General features: G+C 44.1%; 1 protein-coding gene across 4 annotated transcripts in view; it reads left to right on the top strand.

The window, feature by feature from the left end:
• Positions 1 to 8,791: 8,791 nt before the first annotated feature.
• Reg4 (regenerating family member 4) overlaps positions 8,792 to 27,732 on the top strand; it is a 38,165-nt gene continuing 19,224 nt past the window's right edge. For 3 of the 4 annotated variants that reach the window (XM_021235470.2, XM_040752161.1, XM_040752160.1), the window contains exons 1-3: positions 8,792 to 10,213; positions 12,423 to 12,601; positions 13,323 to 13,424. In XM_021235470.2, coding sequence (XP_021091129.1) covers positions 13,418 to 13,424 — 7 coding nt within the window. In that variant the 5' untranslated portion in view covers positions 8,792 to 10,213; positions 12,423 to 12,601; positions 13,323 to 13,417. Of the gene's footprint in view, positions 10,214 to 12,404; positions 12,602 to 13,322; positions 13,425 to 27,732 lie in introns of those variants that run through there. The other variant, XM_021235471.2, reaches the window with a different exon arrangement.

The raw sequence follows: 27,732 nt of genomic DNA, 5'->3' as shown, positions 1-27,732 counted from the left end.
GATATTAATGACCATTGATTGCTCATCCTTCTTCGATTTGCGATGGTTGTTGTTGTTGGAATTATGGGTGGAATTTCACCCCTTTGTTCTTTTGGCTGTTGGTAGAGAGGGATTCTCTAATGCTTATGTTTTTCTGGTTGTAGTTAGCTTCCTTGGGTTGGAGTTTTCCTTCCAAAATTTTCTGTAGGGCTGGGTTAGTGGACACATATTGGTTGAATCTAGTTTTGTCATGGAATATCTTGTTTTCTCCGTCTATAGTGATCGAGAGCTTTGCCGGGTATAGTAGTCTGGGCTGGCATCCATGGTCTCTTAGTGTAGGTAGAATATCTATCCAGGACCTTCTGGCTTTCAGAGTTTCCATGGAGAAATCCGGTGTAATTCTGATAGGTCTGCCTTTATATGTTACTTGACCTTTTTCCTTAGCTGCTCTTAATATTCTTTCTTTATTCTGTATGTTTGGGGTCTTGATTATTATGTGGCGAGGGGATTTTTTTTTGTGGTCCACTCTATTTGGTGTTCTGTAGGCTTCTTGTACCTTCATTGGCATGTCTTTCTTAAGGTTGGGAAAGTTTTCTTCTATGATTTTGTTGAATATGCCTTCTGCCCCTCTGAGGTGGTTTTCTTCTCCTTCTTCTATACCTATTATTCTTAGGTTTGGTCTTTTCATGGTGTCCCATAATTCCTGGATGTTTTGTGTTAAGGATTTGTTGGATTTAAGGTTTTCTTTGGTTGATAAATCCATTTCTCCTAATGTATCTTCAACACTTGAGATTCTCTCTTCCATCTCTTCTATTCTGTTGGTAATGCTTGTATTGGTAGTGCCTGACTGTTTGTCCAGCTTTTCTATTTTCTGCCTTTCTTCAGATTGTGTTTTTTTAGTGTCTCTATTTCAGTTTTCAACCCTTGCAGCGTTTGCATTGCTTCTTGCAATTTTCTGTTTATCTGTTCGTCCGTTTGTTGCCTTTTATGAATTTTTTGGTTTGTTCTTTCTTCCATTTCTTGGTTTGCTTTTTGTTCCATTTCTTGGATTTTGTGCCTTGTTTCTTCTTCCTTTTCCTGCCTTTTTTGGTTTGTTTCTTCCTCCATTTTTTTCATTTTTTGCTTTGTTTTTTCTACCATTTCTTGCATTTTTTGCTTTGTTTCTTCTTCCATTTCCTGCCTTTTTTGGTATGTTTCTTCTTCTAATTCTTGCATTTTTTGCTTTGCTTTTTCTTCCATTTCTTGCATTTTTTGCTTCATTTCTTCTTCCATTTCGTGCCTTTTTTGGTTTGTTTTTTCTTCCAATTCTTGCATTTTTTGGTTTGTTTTTTCTTCCATTTCTTGCATTTTTTGGTTTGTTTTTTCTTCCATTTCTTTGAGGGATTTTCCAACATCCTCTTTTAGGGCCTCTATCATTTTCATGAAAGTGCTTTTAAGGTCGTTTTCTTCTGCTTCCTTCGCGTTGGAATATTGGGGTCTTGCTGGTGTGGAGTCTCTAGAATCTGGCGGTGTCATATTTGTTTTTCTGTTGCTGACTGTGTTTTTGTATTGTCTCCTTCCCATCTCTTCTTCTAGTGGGTGCAGAAAGAGCCCCTTCCTGGTCTGGGGACCAGAGTTCCCTTTTGGTGGGTGCTAGTAAGTCCAGTAATCTGGTGGTTCTTCTATACCTTGTTCAAATGCTGGTCCGTGGTTAGAGAAGAAGAACAGGAATCTGGGGCGCTTAGCCTCCTACCTGGTCCCCTGGACCCTATGCTGGGTCCTGTTGTACCTGATCCGGAACAGCTACTCCCCTGGTCTCCCTGGCTCCTGTAGTTTCCTGGTCTCTTTGGTGGGAGAGAAGATCTGGAGTCTGGGGTGCTTGGCTCCCGCCGGGATTGGGGCTCTGTGCAGTTCCCAGGTGATCTGCAGGCTCTGGAACACAGGCCGGGAAGCCGGCCTGTTTACCTGATGCTGCCGGAGGGACAGCTACTTCCCTGTACTCCCAGCCTCCTCTCGTTTCCTAGTCTCGTTGGTGGGAGAGAAGATCTGGAGTCTGGGGTGTTTGGCTCCCGCCGGGATTGGGAGCTCTGTGCAGTTCCCAGGCGATCTGCAGGCTCTGGAACACAGGCCGGGAAGCCGGCCTGTTTACCTGATGCTGCCGGAGGGACAGCTACTTCCCTGTACTCCCAGCCTCCTCTCCGCCATCTCAGATCTTAAAGACAGTGACTTTAATAAATGGTAGCAATGCCAGGGGATTATTTCTTAGCTATTGAAACTGGCTAAAATGAAGATCTTTAAAATCCTGTTTGGCCCACTCAGTATCCCCTCTGGTTTTGGAATACTTTGGGACCTGTGGGAACTGCCTGGGAATAGAGCAGCTCTCTTTCATTTCTTTGTTTACATTTCACCCCAGTGTCTTCCAACTTTTGTTGGCATTGACTGCGACTAAAGTGATGGCCGACGTAATACTTTAGTCCATGCTGCTTTTACCTCAAGACTCTCTTAACCACTGCAACCAACCTGTGATGAGCCGCAGTTAGCTTTACAGAGAAACAAGTTCCTGCTCTCTGTTTTTCAGCTCCATCTCCCTACCACTGTTCATTCCTGTTTTAATTTACATTGATAGAATCCCCCTTCCTCCTCCTGCCCTCCTTCCCTCCCTCCCCATCTTTTAAATCCTACATTTTCAACAAGATATGCCTAGGGGTATGTAGTTGGCTGTTCTTCATTCTTTGAGGGGCCTGCCACCCAACTCCCAAATAAACACATGGAGGACTATTCTTTCTTATCAATGCCTAGCCTTAGCTTGGCTTGTTTCTAGCCAGCTTTTCTTAATTATCTAGTCTATCTTATGTCTCTGGGCTTTTACCTTTCTACATACCGTTCTTTACTTCTTACTCTGTGGCTTGTTATGTAGCTGGGTGGCTGACTCCTGATGTCCTCCTCTCCTCCTTTTTCTCCTCTACCCTCTGCTCTCTTCCTATTTGTTCTTTATGTCTGCCAGTCCCACCTATCCTTTCTCATGCCTAGCTATTGGCCATTCAGTTTTTTATTAGACCAATCAGGTATTTTAGATAGGCAAAGTAGCACAGCTTCACAGAGTTAAACAAATGCAACACAAAAAAATACAGCACATCTTTGCATAAATATACAAACATTCCTCAGCATGAATGAATGTAATGTATCTTTGACTAATATTCCACAACATGAATGTTTTGTGTGTGTGCCTGAAATTTTTGATAGATTCTTTATATCTGTAGACAAACCAGAACATCTTTCTGATGTTTATGTTAATTTTAAAATTTTCTGTTCTCCCATTGTCTTTTCTTCTAGAACTCACATCAGGAATCATATACACAACTAGCTTTCCTTTTCATATTAGTCTTCTAAGAGTAGAAGCTGTTATCTTTTCATATTGTGCTTAGGCAAAGACTCTACTTGCTCTCTCTGGTTGTCACTCTGTTGTTCGGACGTGTCAGGTTTCACCAGGTCTAGTTATGTGATCTAGGGAAGTTATTTAGCAATTTCATGTCTCAGTTTTGTCAGGTGATAGTAATTCGTTTTGCAAAGATTGTTGTGAAGCAAAATGAGCCAACAGTTGTCATGCATTGGGAACAGAACATGGTAGGTACTCAGCAAATGTTTGGATTGTTAGTGCTTGGCCATTGAAAAGGGAAGGTCAAAGGATAACTTTACCATTTGCTATCAAGCAAAATCCATGCACAAATATCACAAGACAAATGGGAATCTCAACGGAGCCACCAGCCCCCCTCCCTCCCCCCCCTGCCCATCCCTGCATCTGCCACTAGAACCCTGTTCAAAAGGGCCCTCCCTCCCCTGCCTACCTTTTCGAAAACTCCGCCCCTTGGACCAAAACGCTCCTCACTATTGGCTGGCAGATTGGTAACAGAAATTCTGAAATTAGGAACAGACCGTTCCATACCCCTGTTGCCCTTTTAACTTCCCTTACTTTTGTAGTATGGAGGATTAAACTCAAGGTCTTGCACATGCTGGGAAAGTGCCCAGCCACCAAACTTTACAAACACCCCTGAACTTTATTTTAACAATCGTGTTTTGCATTTGATTGTTTCTTTGCAAAGCACCCTCTTCTTGTTGGATTAGTGGCAGCACTTCTTAAATCTCTAGGAGAGAGTAGTTAAGCTAACCTTTAAGTGACCCACACTTTTCTGTGTTAAATATAAAAACTGCAGTGGGGAGATGCTTCAGTCTGCCTGGCAAGCATGGAGACCTGAGGTTGATAGAGGTAAGGAGGAAGAATCCCTGGTGCTTGTTGGATTAGGCCAGTTAAATCAAGTCCAGATTCTACGACAAACCCTATCACAAAAGATGAGTAGGAGTGAGGAAGACACCCAACCTTGACTCTGACATGCACACATGCATACACAAATACATAGAAGAAGTAAAGCTCTACATTCTAGGAAAAAAAACTATGGTGAAAATCTTTCTGACCCTAAGTTGGGTGGTGATTTCCTATGTTTCACACGCAAAACAAAGTATTAAGGGGAAACTGGAAAAGGATAAGTTAAGATGCAGCAGAACTTCTGCTGTTTGTACCAACAGTATACACAATCTAGATGTATGACAAAGGACTCTGAGACCATGCAAAATCATCTACCACAGAGGTTACCATCCAGGTATGGCAACTCCAAGATGCAGTACATATTTCAATACTATACAGTCAAAGGTGCATCAACATTAATGCACTCCTAGCATTAATGCATAACAGATGCTCAAATCCATCAGTTATCAGGAAGATGAAAGTGAACAGCACAATGAAATCTCAGGTCAACATCTATTAGTGGCTAAAATTAAATGGCTGATGGCACCAAGTGCTGAGAGAATTCAAGCCAGGTACATCTCATCTGCTATTGGGAAAGGGCTGGGTACTGCAATTGTTTCAGAAAACAGGTTGGAGGTTGCATACAAAGCTGTGTGACCCTTTGGGGATACTGAAGAGGCAGGAAAACAGATCCAAAACACACATAAGAACCCAGGGCTGCATTGCCCAGGGTAAATCTGTATGCAGCAGTCAGCAATAAAAACAATAAACATCTGGTACCACTAATAACATAGCAGGGTCTCCTAATGCCCTAATGCCACATGGAACAAAAGGAGCCAGACAGCAACAAAAAAATGTGTGACAAATGCTTCAATTTAGATGACATTTAAAACAGGTAAAGTTAATGTATAATTATGGAAGCCAGCTTAGGTGAAGAAGTGTCTGCCAAGACATTGGATGTTGTAAATGTCTGGTCTTGACCAGGTAGTAATTATGTGGGTGTAGACGTTTGTCAAAGAGCATCCAACGGTGTACTTGGAAGATGCGTCATTCAAGGCTGATTAGGAACAATTTTATGGTATTAGTGCGATAGAGATAATGCGTAGACAGAGTGTGTACAGTGTGCATTCGTGTGCACGTGAGTGCACGTGCATTCTCACAAGGGCCGTGACACACGAATCAGTCCTCTACTTCTGCCCTGTTTGAGATGGGCCTTTGTTGTTTCACCACTGCGTGAAGGGCTGGCCTGTGAGCTTCCAAGGCTTCTCTTGTCTCAGTCACCCACCTTTCCACAGGAGCTCTGGAATTGCAGACATGGAATCATGTGTCTGGCCTTAGATGGCTGCTGGGGATCTGAACACTGGTAAGTGTACACCAAGTGCTTTGCCCACGGAGCTAGCTCCCCAGTCTATAAATAGATGCTTATTCATTCGTTTGTTTTATATAAATGTAATTGCAGGGCTGGGGGAGGTGGCTCTGTGGTTAAGAGGACTTTTTTCTTACAGAAGAAATTTAAGAAAAAAAATGGCATTCGATGGTTTTAGAATTGTGAATTTTCTTCGTGTCATGGCTTCCTGTGTTGAGACTTATTGGTTTTGTTCATTGAATTTGAATACTGTGACTCTCCCAAAATTACATATTAAAAGTGGTAATTTGACAACTCCTTGAGATTTTCTCATACACACTTTTTAAAAATTTTAATAGTTCACATGTATGAGTGTTTTGTTTTCATGTACATATCCCTGGTGCCTGTGGGGGTCAGAAGAGGACATTGGATCCCCTGGATCTGGGGTTACAGGTGAGAGCCACCGTGTGGGTTGTAGGTGCTGGGAACCAAATCCCGGCCCTCTGTAAAAGCAACAAGGGCTCTGAACTGCTGTGCCATCTCTCCAGCCCCTCCCTCCTTCCTCTCAGAGAGTTTCACATTTCCATTTTGTTCCCTTTTGTCTTTCTTTTTCCTTGTTGTGTTGGATAAGAATAGTATTGAGTCAATTCAGTCAGAGACAATATCCTTCCTTTGGTCCCTTTTTTAGGTGGGGAACACTCAGTGTTTCATTTCTAACCATGAGCTCAGTCATAGGTGTGTGTGTGTGTGTGTGTGTGTGTGTAAGGTTGATTATATTCTCACTTTGTCTGCTTTACATCTAAGAAGGCCCTAGAATGCATGTTTTCATATGCGTTACATAGGAAAATGAGACATCATCCTCTGTCATTCTCCATCTTGGTTTTTGAGTCATTAACCTGGAGCTCACTGATTCAGCAAGACTAACTGTCCAGAGAGCTGCAAGGATCCTTCTGCCATCCCCTCCCTGTGCAGTGCTAGAACTACAGACACACTCCATCATGCCTAGCTTTAAAAACCGGGCTGCTGGTCTAGACATGGGGGGATACTTTGGTCCTGCCAAGATGATGGGACAGACTTAGTAGACTTCCTAGGGGAGGGCTTACTCTCTCTGAGGAGCAAGATGGGAGGTGGGGGGTAGTGGGGGTAGTGGGAGGAGAGGTGGGAGGAGGAACTGGGATTGGAATGTAAAAAATAAATTATTAAAAAATGTTACCAAAAAAAAAAAAAAAGAATTGCCATGGTTATGGTGTCTCTTCACGGCAATAGAAACCCTGACTAAGACAGCTACCTAACAAGATTTTGTAACATATAAATAAACAACAAAAACACTCTGCCTTATTAAAGAAAACAGACTTAGGAAAAAACAAAAGCAAAAAACAAAACTGGGCTGCTGGGGACCAAGCTCACCTTTTCACCTAACATCACATTCATGGGTATAAAGTTATCTGCTAGACTTTCATTATATTATTTGCAGTGTCTTCAGCATCTGCAGATGCTATATTTAAGAAGATTAAGAAGATAGCTCAGTGGGTACAGACTTTGGTCCTTGGGGCCCACACAAGAGTGAGGGAGCAGCAGCTCTGCAGAGTTGTCCTGGGACCACCACGTGTGCATGGTGGCATTTGTGCGTCCTCACTCACATACCCCCCTTTCTCCATGGGATAGTGAATGAAATTAGAATGTTTATGTTTTCTCTCACTTTTCTCAGTTAGCCTTTCCATATATCTATCCATTCTATTAATATTTTAAAAACAGGTTTTTGACTTGGGTTTTCCATTATTGTTCTGAATTCTACTCTTTGAGATCTTTTTAATTCTAGCTCCTTTGGGTTCAAGCTGCTTGTCCAGGTTAGGAATTAAGATGGAATCCACAACCCGCTTGATGCCACTCAGCTCAAGTAGGTGCAGGTCACTCACAGGCCAGCCTGGGTCCTCAAAGCCTGGGCTGGCGAGAAGACATCCACAGGCCCACCCAGAACCTTGAGTGTCGAGATGATGAGCAGATATATGGTGTCGAAATGGGAGACGGAGAGAAGCAGAATGGTTTGTGTGCTGTGGACAGAGGCGGAAGGGGCGACATGAATGTAGTGGGGAGTAGGTTGGTGGCCTGTTTGCCACCCAGGGCCACTGTAATGTCTGGGCCCTGTGCTGTTGCCCAGGGCCATGTCTGCCTCCGTAGCCCTATCACAGCCAGGGTCTGCCTTGACAACTATGGCCCACGCTGCCATCAAAGGCCTCAAGGATGTCCAAGTGTTTGGTCTGCTACCCATGGCCATATAGGTGTCTGTCTAATGGCTGTGCTGCTACAGGGAACCACACTGATCTGAGTGGCCTGTGCTGCCACCCAACGCCATGGCTGAAGCTGAGGGCCATGTCTGGGTCCCTGGCCCTACGGCAGCCTGGGTCTGAGTTGACCTCCATAGCTCCTGTTGCCACAGAGGGCCTTGTGGATGCCCTGGATCTGGTCAGCCACCTGAGACCATGTTGGTGTCCACGGGCCATGCTACAGCTGGGGCCATACAGATCTGAGTGGCCTGCACTGCTATCTGGTGCCATGGTGACGTCCAGGCCAGAGCTGCTGTTGAGGGCCATGTCTGGGTTCATAGTCTTGCTCCGTCTGGGGTCTGTGTTGATGTCTGTAGCATGTTACCACAGGAGGTCATAGGAACAAAACGTGATGAAATCAGAGGACCATGCTGAGTCTGCTCTGACCTTCATTGGTCCTGGAGCCTCATGGGTGAGGTCCTCCCCCCCCACCACCTTGGGAGAGACAGCCCCGCCTCTCAGCACAGGCATGGGAGAGCTGGCCTTGATGGCATGAGTATAGGAGAGCTGGCCGCATCCCTAACCTGAGCAGGGCAGGCAGCACAGTGGCCCAGAGAGACAAGCTCAGCTGCTACCCAGACCCATTCCAGGGCCTTGGCTCGGTCCACCCTGACATCTACCCCGTCCATGACCTGCTGGAGCACATGAATGGTACCCTAAGGATCTCCTTGACTTAGGGTGTCTGCGGGATATCCAGGAGGAGTGGAGAGGAAGGACAGACAGGAGCAAGGGCTTTTGTTTGTTTTGTTTTAGCTTTAAAAAAAAATTTCTTGTATGTTGGGGGGGGGCACTGAAAGGATAAGGGGTGGATGTGAAGATATTGGGAGGTGATTGGAATTGGGAGGCACGATGTGATAGGCCCAAAGAATCAATAAAGAAACTACATAAAATATGAGAAAAGAGAGTAAGATGGATATTTTAAAGATTCCCTTCTCTAGTCCAGTCTTATGAAGTAGTATATTTCCTTCTAATTGTCTGTTTAGCTGTACAGCCTGCCAACTTCATTATTCAGTATTGTGATTGTCCTTAGGTTTGAAACATTTCCCAGATTTGTGTGTGTGTGTGCGTGTGTGTGTGTGTGTGTGTCTTTTCTACTTTGACTTATGTTATTTAGCAGGATATTATTTAAGTTTCAAATATTTGGTTATTTCACAGATGTCTTATTGTTGTTAATTCTAATGTGGTTTTATGGTTAACAAACAATAGTAATTAAACATTTTATTGGGACTTAGTTTATGGCTAATCAAATGTGGTCCATCTTGGTGAATATTCTTTGTTTGGAGAATGTGCAGGTCTTAGTAAAACATCTTAGTTTTTTGTAGTTAGGTTAATTTATTGTCATCGAGTTTATGAACTGATTTTGTTCTAGTGGACAGCCAATCACTTTGGAGTTGTGTTTGCTTCAATAGGGTGATCAGTGGAGAAGTCCTCAGTGTTTCTTGGGACCCTCAAATTGACTAGAACTCAGTCACAATCCAGTTTTTCTATGGAATTTGCCAATGTTGCTTTTAGGCTTTAGTTAGGGTTGTTCTAGAGATGTCTTATTATAAAACCTGGCACTGATCCCTAAGACAGCTCTTCTAGTATCTCTGCTGGGTCTGTGGGTGCTCATGCAGTACTCCTGAAGTTTACTAACTTGGATAACTCCACCATCTATTTCCCAGTGTTTCTCTATCTCAAGTATCTCCTGCCCATACTCAATCCTTTGGTATTGACTCGCTGTTCAATCTTTCTTTTGCAGGTGCAGCCCAGTCCAGTCATTGATTAGGTACCATGACTCTTACAAGGACTTCTGGGGCCACCCGTCTACATAGCTGGCTCTTCAGTGCTGGAGATCTTTCCCATATAATTCAGTTGCTTCCATGGTCTTAAGTCAGATTCTTGCCCTGCACAGGCTAAGCAAACAGTGAAGCTGCTGTACTCAACTTGAATGACAGTTCATTGTCAGTTGATGAGACACTGTCCCTAGGAAAGAACTAAGGAAGCTAGGGGCTTCTCTGTCCCTTAGCAAACAGAAGCCTTGTAGAGTTGTCCTATATTGTCTGAAAATAGTGCTGTAATCTTGTTTATTATTTGTTCTGAGAGAGCAGAGATTTGTCATCCTTTTTTAAAAAAAACAAACTTGAAATAGGGTTTTGGCAAAATGATTTATTTGTATTAGTTTTAATTATATATAGGTATGTGGATCTGCATGTTGGAATGTGCATGTGAGTGGAGGTGCCCTTGTAGCGCAGAGGGATCAGATCCTCTGAAGCCAGAGTTACTGACAGCTGTGAGCTACCTGAGGTAAGTGCTGGGATCCAAACCTGGGTCCTCCAGAAGGACAGCAAGTACTCTTAGCTAGAACATCTCTCCAGGCTCTACTCTACATGCTTCCATAACACTGTGGTAGGCAGAACTCTAAGATGATTCCTAATGACCCTGAACCTACATAATGTCCTTGAGTGGGGGCAACATCAGTGATGAGATCTCATGCCTGGGATTATTCTAAATTATTATTCTAAATTTTGTAGAAAACAAGATTTCGTGACGGTAATTAGGATCCTAAGCCAGTAGACCTAATGAAGGTACCTCTTATGGGGTACAGAACTTTTCCTGAAGAAAGACATGAGACAGAGGGTATCCGTGCTGGGAGGACTCACTTTTGTGGGACAGAGAAGGCATGCATGTAGCAAAGAGCCAGAGATCCATAAGAGCTGAGAGAAGCCCACGGACGGACGGACAGACAGACAGACAGACAAGGACTCAGTTCCGCAGTCACAAAAGACTGAACTCACTTGACATGCTAAACAGACTGGGAGTGAACTCTTCCCTGAGTCATCAGGAGGGAACACAGCTTGCTGATGCCTAATTTCAGCTAACTCCTGCCTGGCCTTCTGGTCTGTGGGGACTGTGGAGGGTGAGTGGGTTTTGCTTTAAACCTCTGCAGTTTGTGGTATGCGGCAGCCACACTGAATGCATGGTCACTGTATCATGCCACAGGGCCCAGGGAAAGACAGATGTGTGGAACGACAAGGGTTCGCGCCCTTCTTTTGCATAAATGCATTTATATTCTGAAAGAAAACAAACTTGAGACGGAGAGCTAGAGCTTCAGCAGGAAAACAGCCTCTGCATAGCTCAGTGTGGTGCCCGTGGGGAGGAATCAGTGGGGCTTTCCTCCTGGGCCAGAACAGAACCTGGGAAAATACAGATGAGCAGTTTTGTTTTGTTTTATTCCATCTTGTTTTCCTAGCAGTTCTGGGGGTGGAATTCAGGGCCCTGCACAGGCTAAGCAAACAGTGTACTGCTGAGCAAGAGCACCAGCCCTTAGAGGAAATACCAGAGGATGCTAGATCCAGAACAGAGTAATTGTTGGCTTGCCCAGCTTCCTATGGCAGGAGATGCACATGGTGTGAGTCCATGGCTACCTCAGATACCCGTATGTTAGCATTACTCAGAGTCAGAACCTCACAAGTCCCAGAAGGGTTGAATGTTTCTCAAGTGTTTGGTCACCCAGTACATGGCTCCAGGTACCTCTGGGAGAGGCCTGGAAGAGAATTTGTGGTGCGCACATGATAGTTTTGCAGGGCTCGATCTTCCTCAGAAACCCAGTCTCCACTAGGAGAGCCACCCAAAGAGCTGAAGGAAATGTCCCAAAGCCAGTCTTTGCAATGATTACACTGCTCTCCCATTTCATCCCCACCATCGGACCCCTCCCCAGTGTCAGCTCCCCACCTCTGCCCACTCTGAAGGGTGATTGCCATTGTCTGTCCTCTCCTCCAGCATCCTATCTGTCTCATTGCCACCAGGGAGTGCAAATCTGCAGTGGCTCTCCCTCATTACTCCCGCCATTGTCACACCAGGCAGATGGAGCAAAGACTTTTCATGTGCTAGTGTTCCCTTGGACCATGCATTTCCCTCCCTCCCTCAAGCCCTTCTCTGCCTCCCTTACTTCCTTCTTCCCTCCCTCCTTCCATTTCTTCTTTCTCCCCTTCCTTCCACGTATCCTTTGACAATTTTATGCATATGTAATAACTCTCAGTCACCGCATTTCATCTCGCGCCCACTCCTGTGGGAACCCTCCCTCCTAAGCAGTGCCCCTCCTACTTGCCTGACACTTTTGCATGCAACACACTGAGTTTGCATAGGATTGTTTGCATGAACCTGAGCAGGGATCTAATTACTGGGTAAATAACAACTTCTCAGTAGCTCTCTGAAGAAAATTAAGCTTTCTTTCCCAGCAACTGTTAATTGCCAGTAGTTTGCCAGGGAGTGTGGGACCTTCAAGGGTTCCTCCTCCACCCATGAGGAAATACTGATAGGGTCCAATCCTATGCAGGTGACCACAACAGCAGTTATTCCATGAGTGCAATGGTGTGCTGAACCCAGAAGATGACATTTGGAGCCTATCCCGACATCCTCCTCCAGCTGACATTCTTTCCAACCAGTCTTCCTTGATGTCCCCTCAGCCCCCTCTTTGACAATTCCCACGCCTTTGGCGTGCCATGTTTTGTAGATGTACCCATTGGGACTGGGCTCCACAACCCAGAAGCAGCGTATTTCTTAATACCGTGGTGAAGAGAGTGTCTCTGGACCTTCCTAAGTTGGATCCAAAGAAAGAAAGTCAGAAATGGTGATAAGGAGACTCAATGAGAACTGTGAACCATGGGAGAGAGGCTGCTGAAGCTATGGAAGGTATCAGTTACTGCGGGATAGCGCTGGAACGACGAGGGAGCGTATCAGGACAGATCCTGGGGAAGAAGGGGTTGCATGGGTTAGATGTGTGAATTGCATTGAGGTCAGAGCAACCAGGCTCAAGTGTGAGGGGGATATCCAGAGAATGCTGAGCTAAGGGAAGATCAAGAGAGGGAATGTCTGAGTGCAGCCACAGGCCTGAGGTCCAGAACCACAAGTTGCATCCGTCACACATGGCTGCTCATTTCTGGCCCACAAGCCCTAAACCATTGTATTATATAATACCCACTAGTATGCACACTTAAAATTAGTTTGTATACTAGTTAAAAAATAAATCAAGCAAAGGAATAAAAAAGGATTGAGCTAAGAGAAATCAGTACTTTTGCTGTATGTCCATGTTGCAAGGCAAGGCAATCTCTATTAATCTCTCATATTTTGTTATTTTGTTACAGAAGCAATGAACAAACCAAGACAGCATATTTGTATTTCACATAGATAAAAATAAAACCTTGTTTTAATAGATGAGGCCATTCTTCTTTTGGACTTCTGATATTCTGTGAGATTTTTCTTAATCACATTTTCTGGCATGTAATTGTTGAGTGTTGAACCTTTCCTGACAGTAAAAAGATCTGTTGTGGTTAGACAACAAGGGTGCCCATTTGACAGAAACCGTACAAAGTCGTTCTTTCAAACAGACTCTGAACATTTGACTCTATTTCAGTAGAGGGAGTCTGACCATGAAACTGGAAGTCTTTCTCAGCCTGAGAGGAACTGGGTCAGCTGCACGACTAAGCAAGGAAGCCAGCCAAAACATTGATGGATGGTGAGTATTTCATTTCTGGCCTTATTTAATGTTCCTAGGCTGTCATAAGGCCTTGGGAACTGTGACTTTTTCTTGTTGTCTGATAATAAATTTTCCTTTCAGGTTGGTTATATGGGTTCTTATGAGTTTGGTATTTGTAAGTTGTGGTTTGTTTGTTTTTCACTAACACCCAAACAATATTTATTTGTAAGAAAAACATTGTAATTTGATATAAAGGAAGTTTTTAAATTGAAAATAGATTCTTTGAGGATACAATATATCCAGATTATAGTTTCCCCTCCCTCTACTCCTCCCAGGTCCTCCCCACTTTACCTCCCCTCAGTATCCAATCCCTTTCTGTCTCATTAGAAAAGAACAGGTTTTAAAGAGAAAACAAGCAAACATGACAAAATAAAATATAACAAGATGAAGCAAAAACTTTCATACCAAAGTTGGACATGGCAACCCAACAGGAGGAAAAGAGTCCCAAGAGCAGGCCCAAGAGTGAGAGACCCTATTGTTCTCAGGGTCAGGAGTCCATGAAAATATTGAAGTAATAGAACTCTCATCCAGTGGCTGATGGAGGCAGAGGCAGACACCCACAGCTGGGAACCGAACTGAACTCCTGGAATCCAGTTGCAAAGAGGAGTGATGACCAAAGGAATCAAGATCAGGCTGGCAAAACCCATAGAGGCAGCTGACCTAAACAAGGCGGAACATGTGGACCCCAGACTGATGACTGAGGAGCCAGCATGGGACTGATCCAGACACCACCACCACCACCACCCCCGCAACCTGGCCTTGGAAATCTGTGGGACCTTGGAGAGTAGAGCAGTATTTATTCCTGGCATACAGATGGACTCTGGGAACCCATTCCACATGGAGGGATGCTCTCTCAGCCTGGACACATGGGGGAGGACCTAGGCCCTGCCAGGGATGATGTGACAACTCTGAAAATCCCTTATGTAAGGAAGCCCTTGCCCTCCTTGGGAAGTGGAGGGAGGATGGAGTTGGGGGCGAGGGTTTGGGAGGATTGAGGGGACGGGGGAGAAGAGGGGGGAACTGAGAGTAACATGTGTAAAAAGTTAAATAAAAAATATGAAAAAAGAAAATACTGAGGTAATAGCAATAACATGTACGCAGAGGACCTGGTGCAGACCCAAGTAGGCCCTGTGCTTGCTACAGCCGGCTCTGTAACTCATATGCTCCTTGGTTAGTTCATTTGAAGGACCATGTTCTTTTTCTGTCCTCCATGCTCTCCGGCTCTTGATGTCTTTCTGCCTCCTCTTCTGCAGGGTTCCCTGAGCTCCGAGGGGAGGGATTTGATGGAGACGCCCAATTTAGACTCTGCATAGGTCTAGCTGTGGGTCCCTGCATCTGTTCTATCGGCTGCCTGAGGAAAACTCTGCTGGTGACTGGATAAGGCACTGGTCTATGAGTGCAGCAGAATATCATTAAGGATTTCCCCCACAAGGTCTCTGGGCTATCTAGTCTCAGGTTGGATATCCCCACAAATTTTGTGCCACCACTGCCTTATCATATATTGCAGGCAGGACAGATTGTAGGTCACAGGGTTTGTGACTGGGCTGGTATCCATGTTTCTATTTCAGTAGCCTGAACCAAAAAGACTAAAATGTAGGAGTGAGGTCCCCATGTGGGTAACAGCTTGACTTCTCCACGTTCAATGAGTTGTATGGATGTTGTCCCTGGCAATGTACCCCCCCAGTTGGTGTCTGGGCATCTGGGTTTGGGGTGTCTATAGGTCTAGGTGTTGGTTTCTGGGTTTGTCTTTGTTGGCTGGGTGCCTTGTTCCTTCATTTCTGTTTCTTCTTTGGATCTTCAGTGTGATAGCTGTGTGTTGCGTGTTTAACTGCTGGTGTGCTTACAGGGGTCCCTGCTGGTGTTGGAGGCTGGAATACTGTGATGAGATGGGGAAGGGAGATCAGGAGGGGATGGTCTGTGGGATCCACAGGAGATCTGGGCAGGGGAGAAGGGAAGCTGTGGCTGGTGCTCTGTTGCAATGCTCACTTGCTTGGAATGAGACTGAGGGATTGAGTTTGAGGGAAAGCAACTAACTCCTCTTTTCAATTAAGTCACTTGAGTTTGAGCTGACGTAAGTGTAATTTTTCCTCATCATCCCTGAAATCCTAACTGCAACAACCAGTCAGACACTGGAGGTCCTACAGTCACACCCACCCTGGATTCAGCTCTACCATCTCCCTGTGAGAAGGTGCTGGATTACCTCCAAGCTATCCTCTGCCTTGGGTTCCCTGTAACTCTGCTTCTTTTCAACTAGTTTGCTCAGAGAAGCACGAATCCTGAATCAACCAGTTGTCTAACCCTTACTCATAAACACTGAACCAATTCTAAGACCATCTGTTTCCTGGCCAAATGTTTGCCCATGTGGTATGTACATAAAGGGAGGACACAGGCAACGTGTGTTTTATAAACCATGCTGCCATAAAGAGAACACAGAGGACCAAAGACTTTGTAATAACCCCATACGATGGATTAGTTTTAAGCCTAACCCATTAAAGCATGACAATAAATCCTTATCTAAAAGCTGCTTCAAAGCTAGTCATGGTGTCACATGCCTGGAGTCCTAGCTAGTCAGAAGACTAAGGTAGAAGAATCAGTTAGGCCCAGGTGTTTTGAGACCAGCTTGAACAACATAGTGGGATTGATGAGATCCTCTCAGGTAAGGACACTTGCTGCCAAATCTGACAGCCCGAATTTGATCCCCACAGCACACATGGTGAAAGGAGAGAAGTGACTTCTGCAAGCTATCTGACTTTCACATGTGTGTAATTCACAGGCACGCGCGCGCGCACACACACACACACACACGGGGAAAAAGGTTGCTTTCTGAAAATGAGAGACATTATCATTCTAAGAGAAAAATGGATATATATATATATATATATATCTACCTCTACATCTTGGCCTCACACTTGATGCCAACTTTCTTCCTTATGGCATTATCTCTCCCTTTCTGGCTATTAACTCTGACCAGGGCTTGTGTTTCTCCAGATATGATATTTGGTTTGGTTATCCATTGCTTCAAAGGTAAAGACAAAAGGATTTGTTTGCCCCAAGGCAAAGGTGTCATGATTCACCAACAAAGCACATCCCCTTGTCTCTATCTATGGTTAACCACTAAGGTCTGCTGTGTCCTGAGTACCCTGTGTGGTCTCATAGCATTGCACCCATTCCCACACAGCCAGACGCCTCCCAGAATCCCAAGGCTGTGGCAATGATGATAGGGAGAGGGTCCCCTGTATCACATGCCCATGCCTCTAAATTCACCTACATCTCCAGTTAGAAAAAAACACATGCAGAGAGGCCCTTTGGAAACAGTGAAAACACATTCTTCCTTCATACAGTAATGGTGGGATTATTGTATGCATTAAATACTTTCGGAAAACACAGCTGATTTTTATAAAACAAACTACCATCTTTTGTATGATCCTTTAATTCCAAAGTATTAATCCAACAGAAATGAAAACATAGGTCCACAAAATAATTTGTGCAAGAGTATTTTATCCCTAAGAACAAAATCTGAAAGCATTTAAGTATCTCTCAGTGGGAAAACAGGTTAATAATCTATGATATTTCTCTTCAGTGGGGTACAAAGTAGCAAGACCTGGTACATAAGGTACCATTGGGGTAAGGAGATGGCTCAGCTCCTGATACACAGATAGCATTGGAGGGAGCAGATAGCTCAGCAGTTAAAAGCACTTACTGTTCTTGCAAAGGGCTCATGTATGTTTTCCACCATGTTAGACAGCTCACCACCTGAAACTTCCAACATCCTCTTCTTGTATCTAAGGGTAGCTGTACACACACACACACACACACACACACACACACACACACACACACACAGGCTGTGGGTGGCTCTTAAAATCCCAAGACCATTTTTATTTGTTTTGAGTGATCCTTGAAAATATTCTAGAAGTGAAATGAGCTGTGCTTACTCCTTAACACATTCTTTATTTACACCGACAGAAATCCTGTGAAAATTATAGTGAAAAAAATCAGAAGGCCAGTTGCTATGGTGATATACTGTATCTTTATAATACTTGGCCCACAGGCATTTATACACTTGTCAAGTCTCAACTAGTGAATATAAATGTTTTATGCATTTCATTGCATGTAAAATTTACCTCAAAAGCCTAGAAACACTGCCCTGGTAGAGGGTGGGAATGCTACCGTATTTTGAAGGAACAATGCATCAGTTCTTAGTACGTCTGTAACTTATTTCTTAAATTGAATTGCTGGATGGATTGACAGATGGCTCACTGCAGACTGTGATAAGAGAGGAGATGAAATGTTCATAATAGATTCACAGTTTAGGTATGCAGGTAAAACCATCCCGCAGCGGTAAGTCCTCAGTTTTGCTTTGTGTTGGAAAGGACAGGTAATAATGAGACACTGCAAACAGCCGGAGAACCGGCATCATTGCCATCTACATCATCTATCAACCACATCTAGAACAGCTCCGCCAGAATAAAACTGTCCTTGATAATCAATTTGCAAGTGAATTGCCTAAGCCGCTGAGACCTTTTCTGGCCTCCATCTCCAAGCATCAGGATGGGGCAGGACAGAAACATCAGTGGTGCTACCCAATCACAGTTCCCAATGTTTACATAAAGTTGCTGTAACCCACATGGGCCATTACTTGAAAGATAGCTCTGAGAGTCTCCGGAGCTAGACATGGTGGCACGTTAAGCTTAGTGTGTGGGATACTAATGCAGAAGGATTAGGTCATCGGGACTACCCAGCAAGACTCTGCCTTGGAGTGGAGGGGTGGGGGGCTGTGTGTATGGTGCCACTGGTGATTCTAGGGAAGTTAATTTGTTAAACATACTGATCCTCATCACCTTCCCCTAGTGTATTCAGTAAACACAGATCAAACCCTTTCCTCATGACAGGTGTTGGAACTGAGCAAGGTGCCTCCCTGTTATTGGGCTCACAATAACAACCTTTCTGTACCCCATAGTTAATCCTTCCTGCCACGTCTTCGTGTAGGACTTTCCTTGGGTTTGACTTTCGAATTCTGCATAAGCACGCCTTCTAGAACAGTGTAAGCCTAAGAGAGCTATGACAACAGGACCGCCTCACAGAAGACCACACTTGTGCAGCCTCTGATCAAGGACCATGGCTGCTGCTGCTGGCAAGTCACGTCCCCGGAACCTCTCCTGTCAGCCTGGCTCCCTCCTTCCCTGCTCTAGATTTCCCCCTCAGCACTACAGAAGGCAGGTGAACGGTACTAGTCTGCAGTCCCAGCACTGGAGGTGGGGGTGAGGAGGGACGATCAGGAGTCCAAGGTCATCATTCACTATACAGTGAGGTCCAGGCCAGCCTGGGATACACGAGACCCTGTCTCGGACAAACCAAACAAGTCTATTCATGGGTTGACCTTTTCTTTTAATATTTAGACATGTATGAAAGCAAGGGAAAAATCCTATAAATCCATCTCTCAAAATAAATGGCTAATGTTCATTTCCCATTTTAAAAGAAAATTTATCTACTATTTATTCAAGAGATAAAACATGTTTTAAACTTCAAAATTTAAAGGCCTGGGAGCATTGAAGGACATAAATATCTCCCAGACTTGAAGGCAAATGATAGCAATCTCTTTCTTATCTTTACTGTTTTTCTTGAAGAAGTTAGGAAGCAGAACGAACTGGATGCTTCAGTAGGGACTCTGGGGGGAGGGCTTGCTCATAAATCCAAGGGAGGTGGGGGTACTGAAGGCTTACAGTTTACGCGAGTCTTTCTGTTATTCCAAGCATTACCTCTGCATGACGACTGCCTTTGTGTCCCACCAAGCAGGGCTTTGATTAGACTCTAGGGAGTGAAGCTCTCCCACTCCATACCCAGCTTGACTGGGCGCAGATAGAAACCTGATGTTTCCAAAAGCATCTACTTTTAAAACACCTAATATAGGCAGTCATCAAGAAAGCATTAGCAAATGAAGGCAAGGGTATGGACCAAAAGGAGCCCTTATACACTACAGTTAGGGGCATTGCCACTGAATACAGACAGATAACCACATTAAGTGAATTAAGCCAATCTCTGACAAATATCATATGTTATCTCTCCTACGTGGTACCTAGATTTTTCCATAGACACATGAAGTCATGCATGTGTACATGGAGTCATGCATGTGTACATGGCATGGAAGTAGACGTGAAACTGTCTAGGGATATACAGTTGGTGCTTGATTTTATCAGGTGACTGCTGGAGTTCCCCACATCAGAAGCAGCAATAAGAACCCGTCAGCTATGCCTGCACCCATGGACCACAACTGCATTCATCTGTTTCCCTCAAAGTCCACCGAGTTAGATATCACCCTCTCCTGCCACATTCTTATAGAGATGAGGAAACTGAAGCCAGAAAAGGGTACTAGGACTCTGGCATATGAATTGGTTTCCCAGGAGGGGCTGGGAATTTTAATTTAAGTAATTTTCCCTAAATTAGAGAAAAGATAAAGCACAAAATGTATCCCCTTAATTGTTTAACGCATGCAATTTGATGGTATTTATATATATATGTATATATATACACACACCTACACACATACACACACACACAACCATCTATTTCCACACATCCTTCATCCTGTAAAACAGAAACACTATCCTTTAAAATTCCCTTCCTCTCTCTGTCCACCACTGCAAACTATCAGCCTTATTTTCTGTCTCTAAATTGCCTTGAGTAAGTGAAAGTACACTGTTTTATCTATGAGTCATTTATTTTATTACATTTATTCCCCCTCCCTCCAGGCTCATCCATGCTGTGTATTACAGAGGGTTTTTCATTTTGAAGACTGAATAGTCTCTCCCAGTGTATGAATACACTGTATTTTGTTTACCCATTCATCTGTTGCTAGATACTTGAATCTGTTGCTAGATAATTTTAGCTATTGTGAATAATATACTGTGAGCATAGGTGAGCAAATATATCTTAAATATCTTGCTTTTAATTTTGTTTGTTTTTAAGGTCTTACTTCCTAGTTAAGTCTGGCTGGAACTCAGTATGTAGCCAAGGCAACCAATCCTCTGGCTTAGCCTTCTAAGTCCTGGACTGATGGACATGATCCCCCATGTTTGACTTCTGCTCATTTGTGTATCTACCCAGAAGTAAACAGCTAGATTATATGGTGTTATGGTTTGGATACAAATTTCCCCCAAAGACCCATATCTGCAGACACGTTCACCTGTCTGCTGTGTGATTAGGGAGTAGTGGTTCCTTCCGAGGAGCAGTCACTAGAAGGGTGTAAATCTTTGGGACTGTGATCTTGAGGGGATCCTGAGACTGTTTCCTCCCGGGGGTGAGCAGACCACCTCTAACATGTGTCCCATCACCATGCTGTACTGTGCTGCACTGCCACAGACCTAAGAGACCAGGCCAAGTAACCATTGGCTGAAACCCTACCTGTTAACGGGAGTCTAACTAAACATCTTTTTTTTAAATCTCAAGTATTTTGTCACATTGACGGAAAGCTGACCAACACATATGGCAGTTCTATTTTTAACTTTCCAAGGAGCTGTCACGTTGTTTCGAACAGTGACTGTGCCATTTTGCATTCCCACCAATGGTGCACAAGCTTTGGGGTGGAACCCTGGAATGAAATCCCCGTGGATACCGAGGGACACTGTAGTTCATTGATTATCACATTTCCTGTATATTTTCATGCACTGGTGGGCTCTTGGCTTAATTCTGAATCTCATCTACTGTGAATGGTGGCAAAGATGGAGATAGCCCTTCCGAGTGGTATGGTTATATCACAAGGGTGACGATATGCCTTCTACATGGTGGATGTGTTTTGTTGAGTTTCAGGACTAGCTATGTATGTCAGATATTAGTCTCTCATCAGACCCATGGTTTTCGAATATTCTATCCCATTTTGGGGGTTGCCACTATTGAGATTTGGGCAGTTTTCGATCTCGTATTCATGAGAGTGCCCTCACCCTTCAACCACACTGGCACGGGGCACTTTTAGCCTTCTTGCATTGCTGGCAGGTGTGGAAAATGGTTAAAATGTTCTAGAATATAAATTTGCCATTTTTAAAATAGCTAAATATATCTGTATTCCATAGGAAAGAAAGTCTTACTGTACATGAAAGGAAAATGTTCACTGAAAAGCTTGTAAAACAGTTCAGAGCAGTTTTAGTCAGAAACTGGAAGAAGCCGAACTATCCACTGTCAGGTCTCAAACCCAGGACAAACTGCTGAGATGCCTGTTAGCACATCTGAGAGGACTCTGGCCACCAGGGTCTCCCAGCATCCCTCAGTCCCTACCTGTTACAGGGTCCTCCTGGCTAGCACACCTTGCCTCTGTGCTGAGCTCTCCTCCCCAGAGGCTGGGCTGCCTTTCCCCCAGAGGCTTCCCTGTGTAATCCAGCCATTTTTGGCTACGTGGTCCTATTTACCCTCTTGGTTCCTTTTGTCCCCTTCTGGCTTGTTCCTGGCTTCCTAGTCTCCTGGCTCTCCTCTCTCCCTCCACCTCTTTCCTCACATGGCCTGGCTCAGTTTTGCTGTGTGTCTTTTTCGCTCTCCTGGATGTCTCTGTCTCTTGCCTCTGGCTGTTTTCTCTCTGTTACCATCTTCCACAATAAACCGTCTCCTCCACTATACCTAGGAGCAGTCACGTCCTCTTTTCATTACTTTCCTTCATTCACCCATCAAGTAAGAGTAACCACAAATAGCCTGTACTGTGTTCCTGTAATAAAATACTACTCAGTAACATGAAAGAATAACTGTATTAGTGCAAGCTAAATAAATCATATTAAGTGAGTGAACCAGGTATAAAACAAACATTATATTATTTCTTTCATATGAAATTCAAAAGGTAGGAAAACCACTTTCTAGTGATGAGGATAAAATAATGGTAACACAGGAAAACCAGGAAGAAATATGTTCCAAAGGAGATGTTCTCCATCTTGCCCTAGACCCGTGTTTCTCAACCTTCCTAATGCTGTGACCCTTTAATACAGTTCCTCATGTTGTGGTGACTCCCAATCATAAAAGTTATGTGCATTGCTACTTCATAACTGTAATTTTGCTGCTGCTATGAATCATAATGTGAATATCTGTGTTTTCCGATGGTCTTGAGTGACCCCTGTGAAAGAGCCATGGGACCCTAGCGTGGTCGAGACCCACAGGTTGAGACCTACTGATCTAGCTCACCATGAAATGAGTGTATAGCTAGGTATGCACTTTATTCTAAGCAGTTAACCCCAATGAAATATTTTAAATGCAAAAGAAAACAAAAGTAAGCCAGGGAAAACACATCTTCATCTAGGTATTTTAAGGGACAGATATGGGGGTATTTGAAATATAAAGAAAATTACTTTAAAACCAAAATGGAAGAATGAAGATTTGGGGCATTGAGGAATTTCTCAGCCATCAGAATCCAAAGGGAAATAAAATGAGAAATGAGAGAAAGAAGTGCCACAGGTTATGCCCTCTGGTCAAACAGTCTTTTACAAGGAGCAGGTACTGACTGGTTCTCACATAATCCGGTCATTAAAGATATTTACAGACATATACTCCATCCCTACGGCAACCCGGAGAGGCCAACAAACAGGAGAGGCATCTTGACGTGTAGTGCTGGAGCACAGCCCTGCTTGATCTCTGACTAAATGGTCCTTCTTTTTTGACAGTTTTTTTTTCATGCTTACATGCAAACGTAAAACGTACATTAGTAGGATGAAAGGTCTTTAGATAAAAATACAGAAACTGGAAGCTAATGGGTTTTGTGGGCACTCTAAGTGTTACACACCGTCCCAGGCATCTCAACATGTTTAGATTGGCCCAATATATACAAATGGACCACCATCTAAGAGCCAGACCTACAGATAAAGATGTACTTGAGAAAAGATACCCTGTTCATGACCACAGGTTTATAAATAATTCATATCCCCTCTGAGAAATGTTATTAGAAAAGAAGAGGTTGGTTTAGAGGGTAATAAGGCCAGAGCTGATAAAGGCTTGCAGCTTCCGTCACCATGGCAACGGGTTCTCCTTATACATGCCACGTTGATGCTCTCTGACTTGGTAGAGCTTTCTGTGAATATAGACAGCAGATTGCCTGTGATGTGGAGGGGAAGGGGGGATGGCAGTATGCAACCTGACCCTTACAACCTGACCCTTACAACCTGACCCTTACAACTTGACCCTTACATGGGAGCTGGGAGAGTGGTTAGGTTTCTGTGGTCTCAGGCTTCTTCAGACTGGCTGTAAAAGTTAATGACCACTTTCATGGTGACTCATTTCCTCTCTCCTGATGACAGGATTTGCTTTAATATCAGATGATAGATGGATGTTGTATGCCTTGCTTGCCTCAATGTTCATGGTCAATATCTCTGTCAAATACAAACGAACAAAGTCTAAGGCCATAAAAATTGCACTCTATAAAGGCAGTGGGGGAACAATGGTTTTATTTTGTTTTAAGACAGGGTCTCACATAGGCCAGGTAGATATCCAACTCTCTATATGTCCAAAGTTAAGCTTGAACTTCTGACCTCCCTGCCTCTACCTCCTGGCGCTGGGAATTTTCGGCATGCACCACCATGACCACTTTACTCCTATACCACGCTGAGGATTAAACTCAGGACTTTGTGTATACCAGGCAAGCATTCTACAGACTACACTAGATCTTCAGCCTGAGCATGATAATTGTTTAAAAAGTAATGAGTAAGTCAGGCAGTGGTGGTGCACGCCTTTAATCCCAGCACTCGGGAGGCAGGGGCAGGAGGATCTCTGAGTTCAAGGCCAACCTGGTCTACAAACAGTTCTAGGTCAGCCATGGTTACACAGAGAAACCCAGTCTTGAAAAACAGAACCAAAACCAAAACTCATGCTGTTTTCTTAGGATGTAGAATTGGAAAATAATTAAGACCCCCTTCCCTTCATATGGCCACTCCAACACTTCAGATCTACAAATCTTTCCACCTGGTTTCATTTTTAAAAAATTCTCCTTATATGCAACATTCTTTTATTTCTTTCTCTCATTTGTTGCCCCCATCATATATCACCTGCATATGAGCCACAATAGAAACAATACTCCTGAAATGCCTCTAGCAGGATCAGACAGTAAAGTAGAAATGGTTCAGTAGTTAAAGCAGGTACCTAGTGAGTCACTCCAAAGCTGGGTACAGTTTGTCCTTGACTTCAAATGAAGAAACAAGAGCCATTACCTGGACTCAAAATGAGAGTTTATTGGTCTTGCAAGTTGGAATATGAGGAAGTCACTGCCATCCAAACATCAGTCAGGAAAAATGGAGTCAGAAAATCGTGTTGTAAATATGACAAGAGAACCCCCTGATGACAGTCTTCCTATCACAGGGTACCCTACGTTAGCAGAGACCCTGGTGATTGAAGATAATAAGTACATTCTGCTCAATCCAAGTTCAACAGCTTCACCCCATGCTATCACACAGTTCTCATGAGTCCTCAGAACTTACTCGAACAGTGTCTTTGTCTCCGATATTCCTGTGAACAGAAACTTTTTCTTTTGTTCTGTAGGAAATTCCTACCAGCTTCTTGATCTGTGCTGTTTGGTATAGTTGCCCCTAGAGACACATAGCTATCAAAAATGAAGGTTTGAGGGCTGGGCATGTAGCTTAGTTGAGAGAGTACTTGCCCAGCATGCATGAGGCTCTGGGTTCAATCACCAGGATTGCATAAAACCAGACATGTTGTTGAATGCACTTGGGAGACGGAGACAGGAGAATCAGAAGTTCAAGACCATCCTCAGCTACAAATTGAGTTTGAGGCCAGCCAGCTTGGTATACATGAGATACTGCTAGCAGGGGAGAAGGGGGAGGGAGACAGGTTTCAGTGTTTCAAAGTTTAATATCCAATTCCTTATTCTCACTAGTCACTTTACAGTTTGACTGATCAGCCCTGTGGTTAGTGGCTCCCTGTGGACAGCACAGATTGAAGCCTGTCTGTCAGACAGTCAGCCTGATACATCATGAATTGGTGAGAGTTCACCGAGTGTTTGGGGCAAAGGAGGAAAGATCTCACTGTCTCATCAAAAACACACCTTGATCTAATCCCTTTTCTTTTTTCTTCTTTTGGTGTTGAAATCGAAGCAGATTCTCACACAAGCTCAGCAAGTGTTCTGCTGCCGAGAGCTAGCCCTATCTAAGCGTATTTAATTGCCCACCTTTTTTCGGAAGTGAACCCTTCACAATAGTGATGTAGCAACGAGTGTGTTTATGTTTAGAGGAGACTTGCTGGAAGTCAAGTTAAATCACGACATTGACACGGACAGGTAAGAGGCTTCCAGCTTCAAGTGTGAGATCTCTCTGCATACAAAGCAAACATCTCTTGTTAGAAAGTTCCAAAAGAGTTCATTAAGTGACACTTTTCTCTGTGGGGCTTTAAAAAAAGGTGTGGGGAAGGGGCTTGTAGCAAAGGCTCTTTCAGGGCTGGTTAGTCATGCTGGTCAATAGACTTTGCTGAGGATGGGCTCATTCAGGTGAGAGACCATATGAGTCCCCATTGTGAGTGGCCTGGAAATGCATCAAGAAAACAGACAGAAAGACGCCCAAGTATGGACACATGAGCAGCTCAGGAGGAGTGGCCCTGTCAGAGTGGAGAATAGGAACACCATCCAAAAGCAAGCTGTAACTGGGGCTAGGGAGACAGCTCGCTTGTAAAAGGCTTGCTCTGTAAGCATGAAGACCTGCATTTGACCTCCAGATCCCAAATAGAAAGAGGAGGGTGGACAGGTCCTAAGAATCGACACCTGAGCTTGACCTCTGGTCTCTGTACACCCATTTGTACACACACAGAAGTGTCTTCTTGTCCCTTCCACCTGGTACCTGCATCTGCACACCCAGATCCTTGCGTTGATCACATTCAATGTGTATTGAATTAACTAAGTAGTTCATGACCAAATAAAGAGAGAGAAGAAGGGTGCTGCAAACAAAATAGGCCTGAAAACTGGCATGGCGTGGAGACTTGTGGGCGAACAGGGACAGGCGGTGTTGATGGAGCAGTGTGCCAGTGCAGGAAGCATGAACGCCAGGGGGACCGAGGCACAGGGGGTTGATTAGTCATGCCCAAAGTCTGGGTGAGTGTGGAACTCAATGGAAGTTTTCTTTTTCTTGAAACATTTTTCTAATTTAAAATTTTTAATTTTAATTGTCAATGTTTTGCCTACTTATATGTATGTGAGTGCACCATGTGTGTGCCTGTTCCTTGTGGGGTGTCAGATCCCCTAGAACTGGAGTCACAGGTTGTCATGAACCTCCATGGGAGTGCTGGGAATCAAATCCAGGTTCTCTACAAGAGCAGCCAGCGCTCTTAACGGCTGAGCCACCTCTCCAGCTCCTTCAGCTGTAATTCTCATTGGAAGCACAACATCAGGTTTTCGTTGTCAAGAATTCTGAGAATGCACCCCCCTCAGACATTGGTGTGCATGTGGTGGCCGTGGTGGGGAGGAGGGCACGGGGCACATGCTGATGAGGAGGCTGTTCTTTGCAGTGACTCTCCGCCTGACTTCCTGAGACAGGTGCTCTCTCTCTGAGCCCTAGCTGGCCAGTGAGGCGCTGCGATCCACCTGTCTTCACCTCCCTCTGGGGTTACAGGTGCCACACCTAGCTTTTGGGGTGAACTGGGCTTGGGTTCTCACGCTGTCCAGCCCACACTTCACTGAACCGTTGCCACGACCTTCAAATGACTATTTTCTAATAAAGGCTCAATTTAATCAACACTGGACCCGTGGCAGGTTCAGCCCCATGTCAACTCTCTCCAAACTCAGTGGCTATTGTATGCTTCTTTGGCTTCTATTCATATTGGAAATAAAGTACCGCTACTCTTTCCAAACATCGTTGTAATTGCGAGTTACACTCAATACTTTCTCCTCTAGCGTATCAAATTCTTTGCTTCTTGAATCCCCCCGCCAAAGACATACTATAATAGTAATTTCAATGATTCTATTGATGGCTTTTAAGTCTTTATAATTTAAATTTCACTATTTTCTGTTTACCCTTATGGCTGCTGGCTAGGTATAGAGTTCTACATGGAAAGCCAGTTCCCTTCACACTTTGAAAAGCACTTCCTAAAGCTGTCTTCACTTTGTTTCTCCATATTGGTGCCATTTTGACTCTTATGTTCTTTTCTTTTTTATGTTGTTTTATTTTTTAATTAAAATAGAATTACATCACCAACAACTTTCTATCCATCAACCTCCCCTTACGCCCTCTTAAAATCACTGCCTCTTCTTTGGTTGAGGTTGTGTGTGTGTGTGTGTGTGTGTGTGTGTGTGTGTGTGTGTGTGTGTTACACAACCTGCTCTATTTGG

This window comes from Mesocricetus auratus, unplaced genomic scaffold, assembly GCF_017639785.1.
Source record: "Mesocricetus auratus isolate SY011 unplaced genomic scaffold, BCM_Maur_2.0 Super-Scaffold_100009, whole genome shotgun sequence".
In the NCBI taxonomy this organism is placed as follows: Eukaryota; Metazoa; Chordata; class Mammalia; order Rodentia; family Cricetidae; genus Mesocricetus; species Mesocricetus auratus.
The sequence above is the reverse complement of the archived record's forward strand: the minus strand, read 5'-3'. Positions and strand labels throughout refer to the sequence as shown.